The sequence below is a fragment of the Paroedura picta genome, chromosome 5, assembly GCF_049243985.1.
Source record: "Paroedura picta isolate Pp20150507F chromosome 5, Ppicta_v3.0, whole genome shotgun sequence".
NCBI lineage: Eukaryota > Metazoa > Chordata > Lepidosauria > Squamata > Gekkonidae > Paroedura > Paroedura picta.
The window spans coordinates 126850518-126870932 of NC_135373.1; the positions used below are offsets into that span (position 1 = coordinate 126850518).

At 55.1% G+C, this 20415-nt stretch overlaps 1 protein-coding gene across 1 annotated transcript; it reads right to left on the reverse strand.

Moving 5' to 3' along the window:
* Positions 1–686: 686 nt before the first annotated feature.
* Positions 687–20415, reverse strand: SMO (smoothened, frizzled class receptor). Its single transcript, XM_077340417.1, has 12 exons — positions 19915–20415; positions 17091–17296; positions 16241–16450; positions 15227–15399; positions 14118–14337; positions 12712–12835; positions 10767–10859; positions 8664–8772; positions 7668–7853; positions 7374–7522; positions 5383–5517; positions 687–3952 (listed from the first exon to the last, which is right to left on the reverse strand). The coding sequence occupies exons 1-12, from the start codon at positions 20162–20164 to the stop codon at positions 3318–3320; spliced, it is 2490 nt and encodes an 829-aa protein (XP_077196532.1). The 5' UTR covers positions 20165–20415; the 3' UTR covers positions 687–3317.

Consider the following 20415-nt stretch of genomic DNA (forward strand, 5'->3'; position numbering starts at 1 on the left):
GTCACAGTTCTTAGAGCTGGTCTTGCAGAGCAGTTCTCTCAGGATTCACCGTGTTTCACGTGCCTCACGGGGTGTCTGTTGTGAGGAGGAAGGGAAAGGTGACTGCCAGCTGCTTTGGGGGCCTTTCAGGGAGTGAAAAGCAGGGTGTAAAAAACCCAGCTCTCCTTCAAAACGGCTCAGTCTTGGGGCTGAGGGAGTCCCGAGAGAACTGGGATTGGCCTGAGGTCACCCAGCAGGCCTCCTGTCTCTCCAAGTGGTTACAGACTGGCTGTCTCTAATCTGGAAAGCCAGATTTGATTCCCCACATGGGTAGTGAAAACTGGGCCATAAACACCAGCTCTTCGCTGTTGTCAAAAACCTTTAATTGCCTTCCTGTTCTCCACGAACCCTCCCTTTCTCCTTTGAGTCCGGAGCACGTCCTGCAGGCTGAGCCCTGCTGGTTTCTCGTACTTGCCTGTTTCCTGACAGACGGGGCTGCAGGCCCAACCAGAGAGGGGAGTGCATTGGGCCTCCCCCCCCCCACACACACCACACACACACACACACACTTATTCACACCCACAGAACCCCAACAGAGTATAAAACAGCAAATGTTTATTTGACGGCAGTGTACTGAAAATATAGTTTTCCCCCCTCTGCTTCCCCCGTGTACAAAAGAGACCTGTCCCATTCCCCCCCCCCCCCGGGTAGCATGGGGCTTCAATGCCGGAGCAGACCCCACCCCTTGGCTCCCATCCCCTTGCCAGAGAGGCTAAATGGGGCCAAAGAACCTGGCATTCACTACCTGGCTGGTGGCCACATTTGCAGATGATTGGTCTGCCTTCTTTACTCCAACACAGACCGCCCTGCTGGGGGTTGGCCGGGTCTCAGCTCCTCAGAGGAAGGAGCCAACACAGATGGAGGCAGCAGAAGCCCACAAACACGAGGAGGTGGTACAAGAAGGCCAAGATTTACAGCCCCAGAGGGCTTGCATAGAGTCACCTGAGCTCCAAGCTCTGATCCAGATGAAAGCCAGCTGCCTCTTTCTAGCCCTCCAGGGTCACCTGCACTGGCTTGGAACGTAGCTGCAGACTAAAAGGAGAAGTGCTTGCCTTATGGCTAGGCATCAGCTACCAGTTGAGAGCAAGGAAGAGTTGTTGCAGGATTAAGTCTGAGCAGCTGATGTTTAACTATGAAACCTCTTGAGGGGCACTGGTTATTTATTTATTGGGTTTGTAAATTGCTCCTCTGCCACCATGTGGATGCGATATAAGTAATATGCTGGAACTGCTTTGCTTGAATTCAGGAAGCCTTGACTTCTCTGACTGGACTACTGTGTTGGAATCCTGAACCATGGCCTGAATTGACTTGTATCTTGACACTTCCCTCGGCTTGGGTTATTTGGAAGAACAGTGAAGGTTGTTGTAATCTGACACCTGCTACCTGGCCAGACCACTGCATGCAGAGCGTTCCAGCCGCAAGCGGCCCTCTTTGCCCTCTTTGCCGGAAATCATGTCCTGGGCCACAGCGAAAGTTGGTGCTTCAACTCTGTTTTAGCAAAGAAATCTCAGTGTTTGTTACACGTGGCTCGGTTCCGGAAAACACGGAAGGGGGGTGGAAAACCAAAGCACAACAGAACTATTTGGACGTGCCCCCAAAGCACTTCTCTGTCCCCGGGGCGTCTGCGTTTACCTACCAAAGCGGCTTCCCTTTTCCTCCCCTGGGCACGACCGTGAGAGGGCGGAAGAGGCCGGACACCCAGCCCCGTTCCGGACAAGGCGGAAGGCCAAGAGGCTCCACTGGAGGCCAGGCACAGCATGCTGGGAAAGGTGGTCCCCCACCGGCACCGGGTAGAAGCAGGGAGTGGCTGTCAGCTGGGCCAGCATAGCAAGGGGGGGGCTCTCTGCCGGCAGGGTTGCCAGCTCCAGGCTGCAGAATTCCTGGAGACATCAGGGGCGGAGCAGAGATACCAGAGTCTGCCATCCAAGGCGGCTGTTTTCTCCAGGGGATCTGATCTCTGTCATCTGGAGCCATCCTTCCAGGCCCTGCCTGGGGCTTGTAAACTGGCCTCCGGGGCTTGGGGTCCGAGGTTCTCCAGGCTGGCTTGCTCGGCAATGAACTTGGGACCTTTGGGGTGCAAAGCCAGCCTCAATCCCTCTCCCTCCCCCTCCAAGGAATTGGCCAGCAGGAGACTGAAGGAAGTTGGCACGTGTAGCTAGCCGCCAGCCGCCTGAAAGACCACCCCCATTTCTCCTGCCCCTTGTCCAGAAACGTTCTTCCCCTTTCAACAGGAACAGGAGAGATCAGAACCAAGGCAGTGCTTCTCTTACAATACCGAATGTGCAAAGGGAGGGCTCTTTCCAGCGACTCAGCTACGGCAGCTCAGCTCGAGGGTCAGAGAGAACCGCTGCGCCGTAACCCCCTGCAGGTCAACCATCGCACGGGATATTTAACGCACTCTATGAAACGGGAGAGCCTCTTGTGGCGCAGAGTGGTAAGGCAGCAGACATGCAGTCTGAAAGCTCTGCCCATGAGGCGGGGAGTTCAATCCCAGCAGGCGGCTCAAGGTTGACTCAGCCTTCCATCCTTCCGAGGTCGGTAAAATGAGTACCCAGCTTGCTGGGGGGTAAACGGTAATGACTGGGGAAGGCACTGGCAAACTCCCCAGTATTGAGTCTGCCATGAAAACGCTGGAGGGCGTCACCCCAAGGGTCAGACATGACCCGGTGCTTGCACAGGGGATACCTTTAGCATTACCTATAAAACGGGAATGCCCAACGATCAGGCCTCGCCCCTCTACCATTACGGGGCAGATCCCAAAGCCCCTGGGGAGCAACGGTGGCATTTGCGTTTCTGTCGGGGACACCTGAGACCAGGACGCTGGAGGACCCAAGACGAGCTTCTCTTGGCTTTGTTCTGGGGTGACCTCCCCTCCCCTCCCCTTTAGGATTCCAAGGCGGTCAATATTTTGGCTCCATGCCGGCCTACGCGGAGGCTAGGAACTGGGTTGCCCAGGCTGTCGGGGACGGCCCCCTAGAGCAGGATTCGGTTGCCTGGAGGGAGGATCAGCACCAGAGGTTCGGAAGGTCTTGGGTTCGAAGGGAAGCAAGAACTTTCTGCGTGACGGAGCCGGTTAGGAAGCAAACGTCGAGGCTTGGGGCTCATTAAAAACAACGGCGTCCCCTCCTTCTCCAAAATCCCCCTTCTTGAAAGTTTGGCATCCAATCAGGTCTCTGCAGGGAGCAGGAGCCAGAGGGGGCTTTGGAAGCAGAGTGGGGGCCGACGGCCAAGGCATTTCGACCCCCTCCCAACAAAACTCCCCCCCCCCTCCCCGGATCCTAGAAGTCAGAATCGGCATCCAGGAGTTCGGCATCCATGAGGTTGGTCCGGGAGTGGATGGGGGGCAAGCCCCTCCCCTGAGTCTGGGACCAGTAAGGGCCGTTCCCGTAGAACAAGGAAGCCGGCCCCGGGCCCCCGGGGGGCGGTTGGGAAAAGCCGCTGCATCGGAGCTGCTGCTGAGGCCCGGGGGACGGCCACGCTCCGTGCAGGGGACCCACCTCGTCTTGTGGCCCGGCGTCTGGGGAAAAGGGGTGGCTGGTGGGACTGAGGCCGCTGCCGTGCCTGTAGGGAGCTGCGGGTTCTCGCCTGACCCAGGAGAACGGGTCTTCCCGATGCCGACCGCCAGCTCTCCGTTCGGGGTAGGCTGCAGACGACGGCCATTCCTGCAGCGGCTCTCCGGGGCCGGACACCAAGCACTTGTTCCTGGGGAGCCGGGGGAGACGCGGGACGGAGCTGAGGCCTTTCGGGGAAAAGTAGCCGGCCTCGGGGACGTCGCGGCGTTCACGGGCAAGGCCCTCGGGACACACCTCCTTCTTCTTCCGCCGTTTCTTCTTCTTGTGGTGCAGCTTCCGCTCCAGCCTGGGTGAGATCTCGGCCTCCACCAGCCACAGGTTGGCCCTTTCCTCGGGGGGCACTGCGGGGGGACGGGGGGAGAGGTCAAGACTGCGATCGGAAAGGGGGAGTCAATGTCCAGGGCCCCTGGCATTTTGAGAAGGCGGAACAGGAGACTATGAAGGGAGGGGAAGGGGGGAGAAGGGGGGAGAAGGGGGAAGGAAACTGCCTGCCCTTGAAGGGGTGGCCTTTGGTTGGCAGGGTTTAAAGATGCAAAAAGGAGCCGAGCACAAGGCTCCTCAAAAGTATAGTTTTACTATGAACTTTGTATAGAAAGAGGAGGAAGAGAGTGAGACCTAACTGTCTAACTGTTGTTTTTCCTTGATTCTCTCCCTTCAATGGGCACCCTGAGATGGTTGGGCCGAGAGGGGCGGTTTTATAAAAGTTTCTATCTTCAATAAAACTTGGCTGGACTTAAAGGTGCTGCTGGACTCGAACTCTGTGCTGCTTCTGCACCCAAAAGCTTCTACCTTGTGTGAAACTAGGCTGGTCTTGCAGGTGCTGCTGGACTCGAACTCTGCTCTCCCTGCACTGTCTGTGACTTCGGCACTCGCCCACACTAAGCTGCCAGTGCACTGAAGGGGTCAGTGTCCAACGAGGGCCTAAGAAATCTGGGTTTGAGTCCCTGCTTGTGCCAGTATGACGATCCTGCCATGCAATGCTTTGAAAAGGAGTGGCCAAACTGTGGCTCTCCAGACGTCCATGGACTACAATTCCCATGAGCCCCTGCCATGCTGTGGCTCTCCAGATGTCCATGCACTATAATTCCTATGAGCCCCTGCCATGCTGTGGCTCTCCAGATGTCCATGGGCAACAATTCCCATGAGCCCCTGCCATGCTGTGGCTCTCCAGACGTCCATGGACTACAATTCCCATGAGCCCCTGCCATGCTGTGGCTCTCCAGACGTCCATGGACTACCATTCCCATGAGCCCCTGCCATGATGTAGCTCTCCAGATGTCCATGGACTACAATTCCCATGAGCCCCTGCCATGCTGTGGCTCTCCATGGGAATTGTAGTCCATGGACATCTGGAGAGCCACAGTTTGGCCACCTCTGGCTTTGACCACAATACAGGATCTTGACAGCGCCACGGAACCCAGCTGGGTGGCTTTGGGCCAGTCACACTTTCTAAGCCTGACCTACCTCACAGGGTTGTTGTGAAAATAAAACAGAGGCGAGGAGAACAACTTCAGCCACCTTTGGGTCCCCGTTGGGGGAAAAGACAGAATAAAAAGGAAGTGAATAATAAAGTTGCACCAATGAAAGAAGGAAACGGGACTCATGACAATTAATAGTAAGGGACAAACAGTTTGTAGGGAGGGGGTAGTTCTCAAGGCCCCGAGGTTCAAACACCCCCCTCAACATGAGCGTTACGTAAAAAGCCATACCGATTCTGCCTCTTCCCACCCCAGCTGAGCCCCCCTCCAAAGCCAGGACCCCCAAAGTTTACCGGGAGTGGCCACTGGAGTGACGGAGACATCCTGAGGCAGGATGGCCCCCCTGCGGGCCACCATCTTGGTGACATGCTGTGCCCAGGCGGAGGAGACGTCGGCGGACGGCTCATTGATGTCAAAGGCCAGGCCAGCTGGAAGAGCGAGAAAGAACTGGGTGAGCGGCATCCTTCAGCAGGACAACGCAGGAGCCTGTGCTTAGCAGGCAGAAGGTCCCAGGTTCAATCCCCAGCAGCATCTCCATTTAGAAGGACCAGGCAGGAGGGGATGGGAAAGACCTTGGCCTGAGACCCTGGCTCAGTGGCAGAGCCTCTGCTTGGCCTGCAGAAGGCCCCAGGTTCAGTCCCCGGCATCCCCAGTTAGAAAGACCAGGCAGGAGGGGATGGTGAAGACCTTGGCCTGAGACCCTGGCTCAGTGGCAGAGCCTCTGCTTGGCGGGCAGAAGGTCCCAGGTTCAATCCCCGGCATCTCCAGCTCAAAGGACCAGGCAGGAGGGGATGGGGAAGACCTTGGCCTGAGACCCTGGCTCAGTGGCAGAGCTTCTGCTTGGCCTGCAGAAGGTCCCAGGTTCAATCCCCGGCATCTCCAGCTCAAAGGACCAGGCAGGAGGGGATGGGGAAGACCTTGGCCTGAGACCCTGGCTCAGTGGCAGAGCCCCTGCTTGGCAGGCAGAAGGTCCCCAGGTTCAATCCCCAGCATCTCCAGTTAAGAGGACCAGGCAGGAGGGGATGGGGAAGACCTTGACCTGAGACCCTGGCTCAGTGGCAGAGCCTCTGCTTGGCATGCAGAAGGTCCCAGGTTCAGTCCCCGGCATCCCCAGTTAGAAAGACCAGGCAGGAGGGGATGGTGAAGACCTTGGCCTGAGACCCTGGCTCAGTGGCAGAGCCTCTGCTTGGCGGGCAGAAGGTCCCAGGTTCAATCCCCGGCATCTCCAGCTCAAAGGACCAGGCAGGAGGGGATGGGGAAGACCTTGACCTGAGACCCTGGCTCAGTGGCAGAGCTTCTGCTTGGCCTGCAGAAGGTCCCAGGTTCAGTCCCCGGCATCCCCAGTTAGAAAGACCAGGCAGGAGGGGATGGGAAAGACCTTGGCCTGAGACCCTGGCTCAGTGGCAGAGCCTCTGCTTGGCGGGCAGAAGGTCCCAGGTTCAATCCCCGGCATCTCCAGCTCAAAGGACCAGGCAGGAGGGGATGGGGAAGACCTTGACCTGAGACCCTGGCTCAGTGGCAGAGCTTCTGCTTGGCCTGCAGAAGGTCCCAGGTTCAATCCCCGGCATCTCCAGCTCAAAGGACCAGGCAGGAGGGGATGGGGAAGACCTTGGCCTGAGACCCTGGCTCAGTGGCAGAGCCCCTGCTTGGCAGGCAGAAGGTCCCCAGGTTCAATCCCCAGCATCTCCAGTTAAGAGGACCAGGCAGGAGGGGATGGGGAAGACCTTGACCTGAGACCCTGGCTCAGTGGCAGAGCCTCTGCTTGGCATGCAGAAGGTCCCAGGTTCAATCCCCGGCATCCCCAGTTAGAAAGACCAGGCAGGAGGGGATGGGGAAGACCTTGGCCTGAGACCCTGGCTCAGTGGCAGAGCCTCTGCTTGGCATGCAGAAGGTCCCAGGTTCAATCCCGGGCATCTCCAGTTAGAAAGATCAGGCAGGAGGGGATGGGAAAGACCTTGGCCTGAGACCCTGGCTCAATGGCAGAGCCTCTGCTTGGCATGCAGAAGGTCCCAGGTTCAATCCCCGGCATCTCCAGCTCAAAGGACCAGGCAGGAGGGGATGGGAAAGACCTTGGCCTGAGACCCTGGCTCAGTGGCAGAGCCTCTGCTTGGCATGCAGAAGGTCCCAGGTTCAATCCCCGGCATCTCCAGCTCAAAGGACCAGGCAGGAGGGGATGGGGAAGACCTTGGCCTGAGACCCTGGCTCAGTGGCACAGCCTCTGCTGGGCAGGCAGAAGGTCCCAGGTTCAATCCCCAGCATCCCCTCCCCGCTCTCCCACACATACCCACGGGCCCCTCGTGCGAGACGGTGCGCATGCTGAAGGAGAGCTCCTGCTGGGGGTTGTGCTGCAGCTCCTTCCGCTTGGAGAAGGCCTTGGCGATCATCTTGCTCTTCTTGATCCTCTTTGGCTCGTTGCTGCTCCGGCCAATCAGCCTAGCACAAGCGGGGGGGGGGGTGTGGGTGATGCGGCCGGTGGGGGTGGGAGGCACCTCTCCCCTTGCCCCAGACAGAGCCCAGCAGCAGGCTCTGCCACTCCACCCCTCGTGAACCCCACTGCCACGCCCTAGACCCCGCTCACCTGCACCAGGTGCGCTTCCAAATGAGGAGGGTGGCTTTGGTCCACACCCAGGTGCTCATGGCGATCCCGGTGCCGAACATGGCAAAGAGGTTGATCTTCTCCACCAAGAGGCTGGGCCGGTTCTTGATCTCGCAGTCGGGGACTGGCTTGTTGGTCTGAGTCGCGATGGTAACGTTGGCCTCACAGCTGCAGAGGGAAGGAAGCCAGCTGGAATTCAATTTCTGTTTTTTGTGTGTGTGAGGGGGGAGGAGAATCGTAGAATCACAATGCAGGACACTCTCAACCCTCTCACTCCTCCACTGTCACCTGCCACCCGCTTGATCCTTCCCAGAATCAGCCTCTCCATCAGATGGCTCTCCAGCCTCTGCTTAAAAATCTCCAAAGACGGAGAGCCCACCACCTCCCGAGGAAGCCTGTTCCACTGAGGAACCGCTCTGACTGTCAGGAACTTCTTCCAGAGGTTGAGACGGAATTTAGAATCATAGAGTTGGAAGAGACCTGCTGGGTCATCTAGTCCAACCCCCTGCACTATGCAGGACACTCACAACCCTCTCGTTCACCCACTGTCACCTGTCACCCCCTTGAGCCTTCCCAGAATCAGCCTCTCCATCAGATGGCTCTCCAGCCTCTGCTTCAAAATCCCCAAAGATGGAGAACCCACCCCCTCCCGAGGAAGCCTGTTCCACTGAGGAACCACTCAAACTGTCAGGAACTTCTTCCGGAGGTTTAGACGGAATTTAGAATCATAGAATTGGAAGAGACCTGCTGGGTCATCTAGTCCAATTAGTCCAACCCCCTGCACTGTGCAGGACACCCACAACCCTCTCGCTCCTCCACTGTCACCTGCCACCCCCTTGAGCCTTCACAGAATCAGCCTCTCTGTCAGATGGCTCTCCAGCCTCTGCTTAAAGATGGAGAACCCACCACCTCCCGAGGAAGCCTGTTCCACTGAGAAACCGCTCTGACTGTCAAGAACGTCCTCCTTCTCGTACTTACAGGACATACTCGCGGAAACTGCGCTCCCATTCCGCCTGGTTGAAGAAGTCATAGAAGTGGCAGCCGAAGGTGATGAACACAAAACCGAAGGCCAGGAAGCCAAAAATCCCTGCATTGGATGGGAAAGGAAGTGGATCAAGCCTTGTGACCGCCAGAGAGGGCCACTATGGGTCACTTGAAGATGCCGGTTCGGTTCATGTCACGGAACGCACCACATCCTGCACACATACAGGGGTACGCCCGTTTATAAGAAACACACCATATGTGTTCAACACTGCAGGTGAAACTGGGGAGCAGCTCCTGGATAAATGTGGGGATTGTGTCATGCTCAGCCGTTCATGCGCTGAACGTAACAGAAGAATTGCTTGACGCACGTCTCAAGGAAAGACAAGTCTATGCCGCGCAATGATTGTGCTTTGACACTTGCGGAATAGTGCACTTTCGGCCCTCTTTGAAACTGGATTTTCCAGCATGAGGTGGCAAAATCCCCTTTTATTTAGAGGGCTTTTTTTACGCTTTTATTTTTGCTGACGATGACGCTTGGGTTTCCATGACGGCATCAATTCTGCCCATGCCATGAGTCTCTTGTGCCCTCTAGTGGTGGCTTTGATATATCATCACTGTATCTCTGGTTCAGGGGTAGTCAAACTGCGGCCCTCCAGATGTCCATGGACTACAATTCCCAGGAGCCCCTGCCAGCGAAAGCAGTTTGACTACCCCTGCTCTGGTTCATTTCTTGGATCTGCCAGGGATAGTGGTGCTGTATCGAAGTGGCCACTAGGGGGAGAAACACCCACTTGGGAAACAGAAAAAAAGATGCAGTTATGTAATCAAAAAGAACAGTGCAAAAGAGCCCGTACTCTACAATGCACTGAAAGTCCATCCCCCGTGCCCAGGAAAGACCTCCCGACACTGACCGATTTCCTCAGGAAACAATTTTAACTAAAGGGAAGTGACTTCAAAAGTAATTTTAAACTTGGTGGCGGCTTCAAATATGGCAAGCTGGCTTTGATTCCCCTCCTTCACATGCAGTGAGACAGGTGTCCTTGGGTTAGTCACAGTTCTCTTTGATCTCACAGAACAGTTCTTCCAGAGCTCTCTCAGCCCCACCTACCTCACAGGGTGCCTGTTGTAAGGAGAGGAAGGCGACTGTAAGCTGCTTTGAGACTCCTTTGGGTAGAGGAAAGTGGCATATAAGAACCAACCCTTCTTCTAAAATTTAAAATTATATTGCAGAATGTCTACATGGCTACTTTTATGGCATTGCTGTAGAACCCGTTGTCACCCACCCCGACCCATCTCGGGAAAGGCAGGTTATGAAAATAAAATAATAATTATCATTAATAAAGTGGCCTGGAAATGCATTATTCAGCGTATGTAAAAGGCAGAGTGTCCATCCGTTGCAACTTTTGAGCAGGGCTATTTTCATGGCCCACAAGGTACAAATGGTAAGCAAGCCCGAGACATAGCACAGGTACTTTTCATTGGTTCACCCTCTCAATCCGTCAACACTGAGTGGCAGAGACTTTCCACGGTCTCAGGCAGGGGCCCCTCCCCGTGCCCGCAGGCCGCCCATGTTTTTGAGGGCCCCTGCTTTAATTGGCGGTGCCAGGGACTGAACCTTGGGCAGGAAACCTCTGTGCCGGTTTTGGTAATTTAGCAAACCCCTTGAGAGGCTGCTAGGACTTGAAGCAAAACTTAATGGAGCCTCCATGTCCAGAGGCTCTATACCTGTGTATCATTTATATCCAGGATGTGCCTGGGTGGAGAGACGTGTATTATTCTACATGTTATATTGGCACTCAGGCCCAATAAAATCAGGATGGGTTCTTTTTTTTAAGACTATTTGCCCCACTTCTGACTTGAAGGGAGAATGCCTCACGGATCCTGTTTTCCTTCCCACAGCTGGTTTTTGCATTGCTAGTAAAAACTCCCTCTTTGGAGGGGGAGACCCTTTGCAGATTTTTCCTTCTCTCTCTTGCCTTTTCTTTAATTGGCAGTTTAAGCATATTTTTGTTTGCTGCACCACGGATCTCTGGGCCGTCTCCCTGCCCTCCTGGCCAAGGACACCCTCGGGGCTCGGTCCCCGGCTCTCCCACTCACCCAGGCGCAGCATCGTCTCGTTGATCTTGCTGGCGGCTTTCTCGCTCAGCAGGCCGGGGTGGTTGCTCTTGATGGAGAACAGGGTCATCACGCCTGGAGGGAGGCAACACAGGGACCCGTTTTCTCCCCTTTCTCTCAAAAGACAAGAACTCGAGGGCATCCAATGAAACCGACGGGCAGTAGGTTCAAGGCGCACAAAAGGAAGCACAGCTTTACGCCGAAAGTGATTCCGTTGTGGGATTCGCTGCCAGAAGATGGGGTGATGGCCACAGGAATAGACATTTTTAAAGGGAACGAGAGAGATTTGTGGATAATAAATCTATCAGTGGCTACTAGCCACGGTGGCTGAGGGGAACCTGCACGTTCAGAAGCCTCTGAATCCCAGAGCCAGGAGGTAACATCAAGGGAAGGCCTCGGCCTCTCTGCCCCATAAGTTGGCCCTGCAAAGGAGCTGGCCGGCCACTGTGTGAGACGGAGTGCTGGACATACACATCGCAAATTCAACAATTTCACACTCTGCATCAGCCTTTCTCAACTTTTTCACTTTTGAGAAGCCCTCGAAACATTCTTCAGGCTTTGAGAAACCTCAGAAGGGGCGCGATCCTGCTGAATACGGATGGGGTGCATAGCTGTGGACACGCCCACCCGCGGCTCCTCCCCTTCCCCCCCCTCCAGGCCCATCACTGGCTATTTTTAGGGAGGCTGACATGACCGTATCTGGTCCTATTGCCCAATAAATGTTTAACACATTTTAAAAATGCAAAAAAATGAATTCCCTCCCATCGATTGAGGAAACCCTTCCAGGGCCAGCAAGAAACCCCGCGGTCTCACAAAGCCCTGGCTGAGAAAGCTGCTCTAACTGCCATCTATATTTCATATAACAATTTTCGGGGGGTGAATTCTAATATGAAATTTAGGTGGCAGCTATTACTGTCAGTTTTGGTCCAGAGTGCAAAATTGTTGATGTGGAATTTGTGACAACGTACGAGCGTTAAACTTCCATTTACATCCCCTTTCATTGTGCTTTGTTTCTGTTTTCTTGTCCTTGTGTTCGGTGGCTGCCAGGGCAGGGCAGGGGTCAGAGTGGGACAGACACGGACTGGAGAGAACCAGGTTCGAATCCCCACCCAGCCATGAACCTCACTAGGGGGACTTGGAGAAAAGGCAGGGTAAAAATGTGAGCAGGCAGCTAGAACTGAGTCTTTATGGAAAATTCTTCCTAAGCCTAAAGGTAGATTAAGCCTAAAGATACTTGGTTTCCCTTGCTGAAAATCTCCTTGGCTGCTCAGGGTTTCTGTCAAATTCACACACTCTCTTTGGCAGCGACCATAAAATGTGCTCCGAGGAGGGAGACACGGCCTGTTCAGAATATCTCCTGGCTAAATATGATGCCGGTATCGGGTGAGAAGCAGAGAGCTCTCTCGGGAACGCCTCTGGACACAGAAGTCGCTCCCGAGAAGATTAATCCGAGACGCTGCTACTCAGCTTCCGAGTTTTCAAAGCCTTAATCGAAAGGAGGTGTGCAGACGCCGGGGTCTGTATACTCAACCCGTCAAGAATATTTGCAGACTGCCGTTCTCGGAGGAGGCTGACGTCTGGAGGAGCTCTTCTATCATTTTAAAGTGTAACCTGGAAGCTGATGCACGTGCAAGCAGGTGACAAAATCCAGAGAAGCGTGCGCCGTCTCTCCTTCCCCCCTCCCCCAGGCGGTCCTCTGGAGAAAGCCGGCAGTGATCTCTCTGTACCATCTGCGGTCTCTGCCCACAGGGGCCACATCTGCTCTTCCGCAAGGATGCACTGTAATCGGGGGGACCGCGGCCTGGTCTTGCCATAGAATTGATGCCTGGTCTTTTGCAAGACCCGGAGACATTTATCCGGCCGCCAAACCAAGAGCCCTGGAAAAAGGGAAAGGGGGGAAGAAGAAACCCAAGGGAAAAGAGCCCACCTCTGATTAAGAAGTAGCCGCCCACAATCAGCACCAGGCCGATGGGGGCTAGTACGAAACCAGCCCGGTAGTGGTAGTTCTTGTACCCCACGAAGCAGATGCCACTGACGGAGTCTCCGTCCACCTGGGAAGGGTGCAGAGAACGAGAGAATTCGGAAAGCTGGACCGTACCGCTCCAAAATAAGCTCCTACAGACCCAATCCTGCCCTCCACTTTCCCTTGTTATAATTGTTTCCTACTGTTCCGGTTAAAAAGGCAGGAGGTCACGAAGCAAATACTGCCAGAAGCAGGGCTGGTTTTCACGCAGAGAGAGGGCTGCCCTTGAAGAAGGCAGCCAGAAAGGTGCAGGGAGAGGACCACCTGCCTCCCCTGCCCGCTCAGGGAGACACACGATGCAAAACCAAAAAGGGGACGGAAACCTAACCTTAACAAAGTCAGGAACTCAGAAGCTGAGCTATAAAACAATATTAAAAAATGACAACGAATCTTTATTGAAGGGCACCAATATAATGTTAAAACAAAGTAAAGATTATACAGATCTAACCGCTCATGAACAGACCAAACGCGTTCCGACCCTCCTGGGTCTTCCTCAGTGGTCAATAATATTAAATAATGCACTCTTATCTGAAACCAATAGAGGAAAAACTTCTTCCTGACCCACATGAGGTGCACGCTCTATGCAGCGTAAAACAACAGCTGTTCCTCGATATTACTTATCTTAGAAGGTTGTGCTCCAAAAAGAAATCCTAGACCAGTATTTGTTGGGGCTACACCTAACAGAGAAAATAGCCTCTTGTGACGCAGAGTGGTAAGGCAGCCGTCTGAAAGCTCTGCCCATGAGGCTGGGAGTTCAATCCCAGCAGCCGGCTCAAGGTTGACTCAGCCTTCCATCCTTCTGAGGTCGGTAAAATGAGTACTCAGCTTGCTGCTGGGGGGTAAACGGTCATGACTGGGGAAGGCACTGGCAAACCACCCCGTATTGAGTCTGCCATGAAAACGCTGGAGGGCGTCACCCCGAGGGTCAGACATGACCCGGTGCTTGCACAGGGGATACCTTTACCTTTACACCTAACAGATTTCCCTTGACCACTCAGCTACAATTCATAATATAGATAAGAGTGCATTATTTAGTTTTATTTACACTATTTATTTAGCATTCTTTACACTGAGGAAGACCCAATCGGGGCAAAAAGGGCATTTGGTCTGTTCCTGTTCAGTTAGACCTGTATAGTTTTTATACAGTTTTCACTTTGTTATTATCCCAATATTGGTACACTTCAATAAAGGTTCGTTATAATTTTTTAATATTGTTTTATAGCTCAACTTTTGAGCTTCCGTCCTCGCTCAGGGCGATGGCCAGCCCCTCCTGCCAAGCACAGCGGCATCGCGTCCGTCCGTCCCGTTACCTGAGCGACGGCCAGAATGGCCACGGTGAGCACGAAGGGGATGGACCAGGTGACCAGGTGGAAGTAGGAGGCCTTGCCCACCAGCGGCTGGTAGGTGGTGCCCAGGGCCTTGAAGGACATGTGCCAGGCGTAGGTCAGCATGACGAACCAGATCACTCCCGACATCAAGGCGTAGTAGACGATCACGAAGATGATCACACACGAGAGGGTCTCGTTGGAGCTGCAGAGAGGGAAGGCGGGTCACCCCCTCCGGAAAGGAGCCTCCCCCACGCCTCTGACCCTGGGAAGGGGGTCACTGGGAGACACCCCAGAAAGGAAGCCCTGGACATCAGCCCTACCCCAGGCAGGCCTCCTATAAACAAGTGTTCTTCCCCAAGAGCAATCCCTTCCACTGTTAAGTGAACCAGTTTGCAGTCTGAGAGACCCAGGTTCAAATCTCCCCTCTGCCGTGGAAAACCGCTGGGCAATCGTGGGCCAGTCAGGCACTCAGCCTACCTCGCTGGGCTGTTGTGAGAATAAGTTAGAGGACAGAATGATGATGTAAGCGGCCCTGGGTGCCCATTGGGAGAGAAAGACCGGTATAAACCGAAATAAAAAAAACAGACATTGGGGACAGAGCTGAACTTCCCATGTATCAATTCCCTACAGAGGCTGGGTAGCCATCTGACGGAGAGGCTGATTCTGTGAAGGCTCAAGGGGGTGGCAGGTGACAGTGGAGGAGCGAGAGGGTTGGGAGTGTCCTGCACAGTGCAGGGGGTTTGGACTAGATCCCTTCCAACTCTATGATTCTACTTTTGGTCCTCCAGAATCACAGAGAGAAGAGCTGGTTTTTAGACCCTGCTTTAGACCCTACCCTGTGGGGTAGTTGGGAGTGAGAGAGCTCTAGGAGAACTGCTCTGTGAGAACAGCTCTAACAGGACCGTGAAAAGCCCACGGTCACCCAGGTGGTGAATCAAACACCCCACATTAGAGGACACTGCTCTTAACTACAACACACATGGGCCCGATCTGGCAGGACGTTTGCCCACCTGAGCCTGCTGAACCCAACAACCTACCCTTGTGCCAACTACGTAGATTAATGTTATGCTTTATTTATTTATTTTACTTACGTTGGTTCTCCCAGGCGCATCGTCCCATCCGCACGGCACACGATCTCGCTGCGGGCCCCGTCCATGAACTGGGCCAGCCACCCGATGCTGCCCATGAAGAAGCAGGCGTTGACGTAGAAGAGGATCACAGCCGGGTACCGATTCGAGTTTTTCCAGTCCGCTACAAACGTGGCCTGTGGGAGCAGATGCAGGGAGACGGGGGTGGTTTAGTCGGGGGGCAGGGAACCAGAGGCAGAAAGCGCATAGAGGGAGCAGTCCAGCGATTATAGAGGGACCCCCACCACCCACCAGTTCTCTTAAGAGCTCTCTCGGTCCCAACTACCCCGTAGGGTGTCTGTGGTGGGGAGGCGAAGGGAAAGCCATTGTCAGTCACACTGAGGCCCATTGGGGCACTCAAGGTCTAAAACCCAGCTCTTCTCTCTATGATTCTGGAGGACCAAAAGTAGAATTACAGAATCACAGACTTGGAAGGAACCTCCTGGGTCATCTAGTCCAACCCCCTGCACTGTGCAGGACACTCACAACCCTCTCGCTCACCCACTGTCACCTGCCACCCCCTTGAACCTTCCCAGAATCAGCCTCTCCGTCAGATGGCTCTCCAGCCTCTGATCTCCTGCCCAGGATATTTGTCAATAAACTTCTTGAACAGCAGCACTGGACACAATAAACTTGAACACAAGCCCACCCTACCCCTGTCTCTCCTCTCTCCGGCTGGCCCCTGGGTTCCTTTCCGGGACACGTTCCCTAACTACATCGCCAGGTCCCTGCCCCATAACTGGGGGCACCTAGGCGGGAGGGCTGACAGTGAGGAAACCTCCGCCTCAATCCCCAGGATCTGGTTTCCCCGAGAGGCAGAGAAGCGGCTGAAATGTCTCCCCCTCTCTAAGTGTTCTTCCGGTCAGCCCATCCTCTCTTGAACACTGGAAGGTGATCCCATGATGCAGTGAGACTGTAAGGGCGCAGGGGGGCTGAACAGGCCCTGTGCTTAGGCTCCCACCCCCCGATTCTGCTTACCAGAGTGAAGAAGGTGCAGAAGATGGTGACCAAGCTGAATGCCGCGATGTATCCGTGCATTTCGTGATGCTCCTTCTCCGTGAACAGGGGGTTCTGGCACTGGATCCCGCAGCCCTCCACGTCCTCGTACCAGCTCTTGGGGTTGTCGGTGCGCACCAGGGGGGCCTCGCATTGCCCCGAGCTGTTGAACTTGATATTCTGGACCTCGTTCTGCGAGGACAGGAGGAACAGGAGAGAATTTGTTCCCAGCATCCTTTAGGGGGCAGCCGTATTACCTGCGGAATGTACCCCCCTTGCTGTTTTTCGGAATGTATTGCTAATTACAGGAGAAAAATATATTTATGCCTGGACAACTATGTATAAAAGTCAATTAAAAAGGCAACAAGACATTAAGAAGGAGAAGCGTTATTTTTTGTACCCCACTTTTCACTGCCTAAAGGAGTCTCAAAGCGGCTGATATTCACCTTCCCTTCCTTTCCCCACAACAGACACCCTGTGAGGTGGGTGAGGCTGAGGGAGCTCTGACCGAACTGCTCTGTGGGAACAATTCCAACAGGACTGTGACTAGCCCAAGTTCACCCAGGCAGGTGCATGTGGAGGAGCGGGGAACCGAACCCGGCTCTCCAGATCAGAGGCTGCTGCTCTCGACCACCAAGCTGGGCCTCAAAGACCAACTCTCAGCAGAATTCGCACCCAGGATGCGCTTTAGGATGCTTAGGGCTGATCCTGCGTTGAGCAGGGGGTTGGACTAGATGACCTCCATGGACACTTCCAACTCTTAGGATTCTATGATGCGCCAGGACTGGCACCCGCCATCCTTTCCTGTGCTGCTGCTCCGACATCTCCTTACCGGGCATCCTTCCGGGAAGCGGTCCGTGGTGCATTTCAGGAAATCGGGCCAGCCCCGTTCCCGTTCCACGATGGTGCAGGGCCCCCGCGTAGCCTGGCAGAGGGTCTGGCTGGGCAGCTCCACCATGCCATCTTCGCACTTTGGCATGTACACCGCGCACAGGAGGGGCTGGATGACGTCCCAGCAGCGGGGGGCATTTCGCAAACCTTCCAAGGAAGAGACAACAGTTGAGGGGGGGGGGACAGAAGAGCACTCAGAAGGGCCCCTCATGCTCCCTGCGAAATCACGGCCACTTCTGCCCCCAAACAGAAATGAATAAAACATTTAGACTTTGCCCTGTAAGTCTCCTCAGGGCAGGCAAGAATTCTTATGTACTTTAATGTACTTTAAGAGCCTCAAAATCAGATCCCCGGCCTTGACCAGGGACAGGGCCTTTCCAGCCACGGGGATTGTAGTCCAGGAACATCTGGAGAACCACCCCTTTGGCCACCCCTGAGGTAGATGCTTAAACACCGTTCTACCAGGGAAGGAACCAGAAGTATCCAACAAAGGTTCATCTCCAGATAGTCCCTGCCTTCTTGGGTCTTTGGTCCTTTCTGAAGGATAATAGAATCATAGAGTTGGAAGGGACCTCCTGGGTCATCTGGTCCAACCCCCTGCACTGTGCAGGGCACTCACATCCCAATCGCTCATCCACTGTCACCTGCCACCCCCTTGAGCCTTCACAGAATCAGCCTCTCCGTCAGATGGCTCTCCAGCCTCTGCTTAAAAATCTCCAAAGATGGAGAACCCACCACCTCCCGAGGAAGCCTGTTCCACTGAGAAACCACTCTGTCGAGAACTTCTTCCGGAGGTTTAGACGGAATTTCTTTTGAATTAATTTCATCCTGTTGGTTCTGGCCCGTCCATCCGGAGCAATAATATTTCTGCTTGTTCCAACCATCTCTCACTAGTTCTCCCCCTGAAGATGAGCTTGGATTTCTGACCTCCACGGGAGCATTTGCAGCCCCCTTCCCCCTGTGAATTCACTGAAGACACCTTCATGCATGCTGATCGGTGCATTTTTAATCCGCTTTGACTACCGTTTGCAAGTGAATCTCGCCATTTCACACCGTAAAATCAGGCTGCAAAGTTTAAACGACTTCTTTTACACCCCAGTTTTCTCTAAGTGCCTTCCAATCGCCTTCCCTTCCTCTCCCCAAAACAGGCACCCTGAGTGTTAGGTGAGGCTGAGAGAGCCCTGAGAGAACTGTGGCTGGCCCAAGGTCACCCAGCACCTTTCGTGTGGAGGAGGAGGAGTGGGGAAGCCAACCCGGCTCTCCAGATTAAAGGCCACCGCTCTTAACCACAACTCAACCTCTGTGCTTTGGAAGTGTGTTACTCCGTGTGTGTGGAAGTGCTGTAGGTATATTCTCTCTTGCCCCAGAGGGACAGACCAGAACAAATGGGATGAAATTAATTCAAAGGAAATTCCATCTAAACATCCGGAAGAAGTTCCTGACAGTAAGAGAGGTTCCTCAGTGGAATAGGCTTAGAATCATAGAATAATAGAGTTGGTACCTCATGGGTCATCTAGTCCAACCCCCTGCACTATGCAGGACACTTGCATCCCAATCGCTCATCTACTGTCACCTGCCACCCCCTTGAGCCTTCACAAAATCAGCCTCTCCCATCAGATGGCTCTCCAGCCGCTGTTTAAAAATCTCCAAAGATGGAGAACCCACCACCTCCTGAGGAAGCTCTAACTGTCAGGAACTTCTTCCGAATGTTTAGATGGAATTTCTTTTGAATTAATTTCTGTCCCTCTGGGGCAAGAGAGAACAATTCTGCTCCATCCTCCATATGGCAGCCTTTTAAATACTTGAAGATGATTATCAGATCCCCTCTCAGTCGTCTCCTCTCTAGGCTTCCTTGGGAGGTGGTGGGTTCTCCATCTTTGGAGATTTTTAAACAGAGGCTGGAGAGCCATCTGACAGAGAGGCTGATTCTGTGGCGGCTCAAGGGGGTGGCAGGTGACAGTGGGTGAGCGAGAGGGTTGTGAGTGTCCTGCATAGTACAGGGGGTTGGACTAGATGACCCAGGAGGTACCTTCCAACTCTAGGATTCTGTGAAGGCTCAAGGGGGTGGCAGGTGACAGTGGATGAGTGAGAGGGTTGTGCTGCATAGTGCAGGGGGTCAGGCTAGATGACCCAGGAAGTCTCTTCCAACTCTAGGATTCTATGATTCTATGAATGATGGTGCTGTCATAATTCAGCTTGCTATGGAGGGTCTCTGCCTTACCCAACTGGGGAATTTCTTCTCCTGTAAGGCCCAGCTGCTAAAACCATTGGGGGCTTCCACACAAGCCGAATAATTCAGTCCCGATCCACCTCAACAACCCCTGGCAAACAGATGTGGCAAGTCCAGGGGCGAGGGCACAGAAGGTGTGTTTGTGGGTGTGCAAAAGTGCCGGGGGTGTTGCTGGCTTTGGTGGAGCGGCCTGGATCTGGGTAATCGGGGGACCCTCTTGGTCGCTTCTGGGGCCCTCTTCTTCCGATCCCTTCTGGTTCCAGGGAGCAGAGTTTGGGTGCGGGGCCCCTGGAAAGCCAACCTCCCGCCGGGTCCTGCTGCACGGGGCTGCCGGAGCGCCCGTGCCCACCCTCCAGCCCTGCCCCCAAAGCCAGAGCTGGGTGGAAGCGGGGTCGGGGGGGGGCGGGGGGTCCCCCTTTTCCCGGCGATGGGGCAGCCCGCCTGCAGCCCCGCGCGAGGCACATTGCCCGCACTCAGAGGGCGTCCAGTGGCCCGCGGGCTGCCATCCTCCCGCCTGGAGTCGCCGGGAGCTTACCGGACCAGAGGAGCAGCTTGTCGTGGGCCTCGGCCTGCGAGGCGGAGTCGTCGGCCAGGAGGGTGGAGGTGGCGCCGTAGGGCAGCGGCGAGCCCAGGCAGGCGCTCTGGCGGAGGGCTTCGCAGGGCGCGGCGCGCTTGCAGCGCTCCTCCCGGCTGCCGTTGGCCGACCCGCCTCCGCGCAGGGCCCCCGCCAGCCCCGCCAGCAGCCCCAGCAGCAGCAGCCCCCGCCGCCCCCCGACGCCGCCCATCCCGCCCGCCTAGCGGGTCTGCAGCGCGGCGCCCGCGGGCCCCATGGCGAAAAGTTGGCGCAAAGTTGGAGCGCCTTTGTTGCCGCGCGAGCCGAGCCCCGGAAAGTTGGGGCGGGGAGGAGCCCCACCGGGAACGCCCCCAGCCCCGGCCCCCGCCCGCACGACGGAGAGGGAGCGCGCCCCCGCGGCCAAGAAAGAGGGGCCGCCTCCGGGGGGGGGGAGGGAGCGCCCACCCCCTCCTTCCTTCCCTC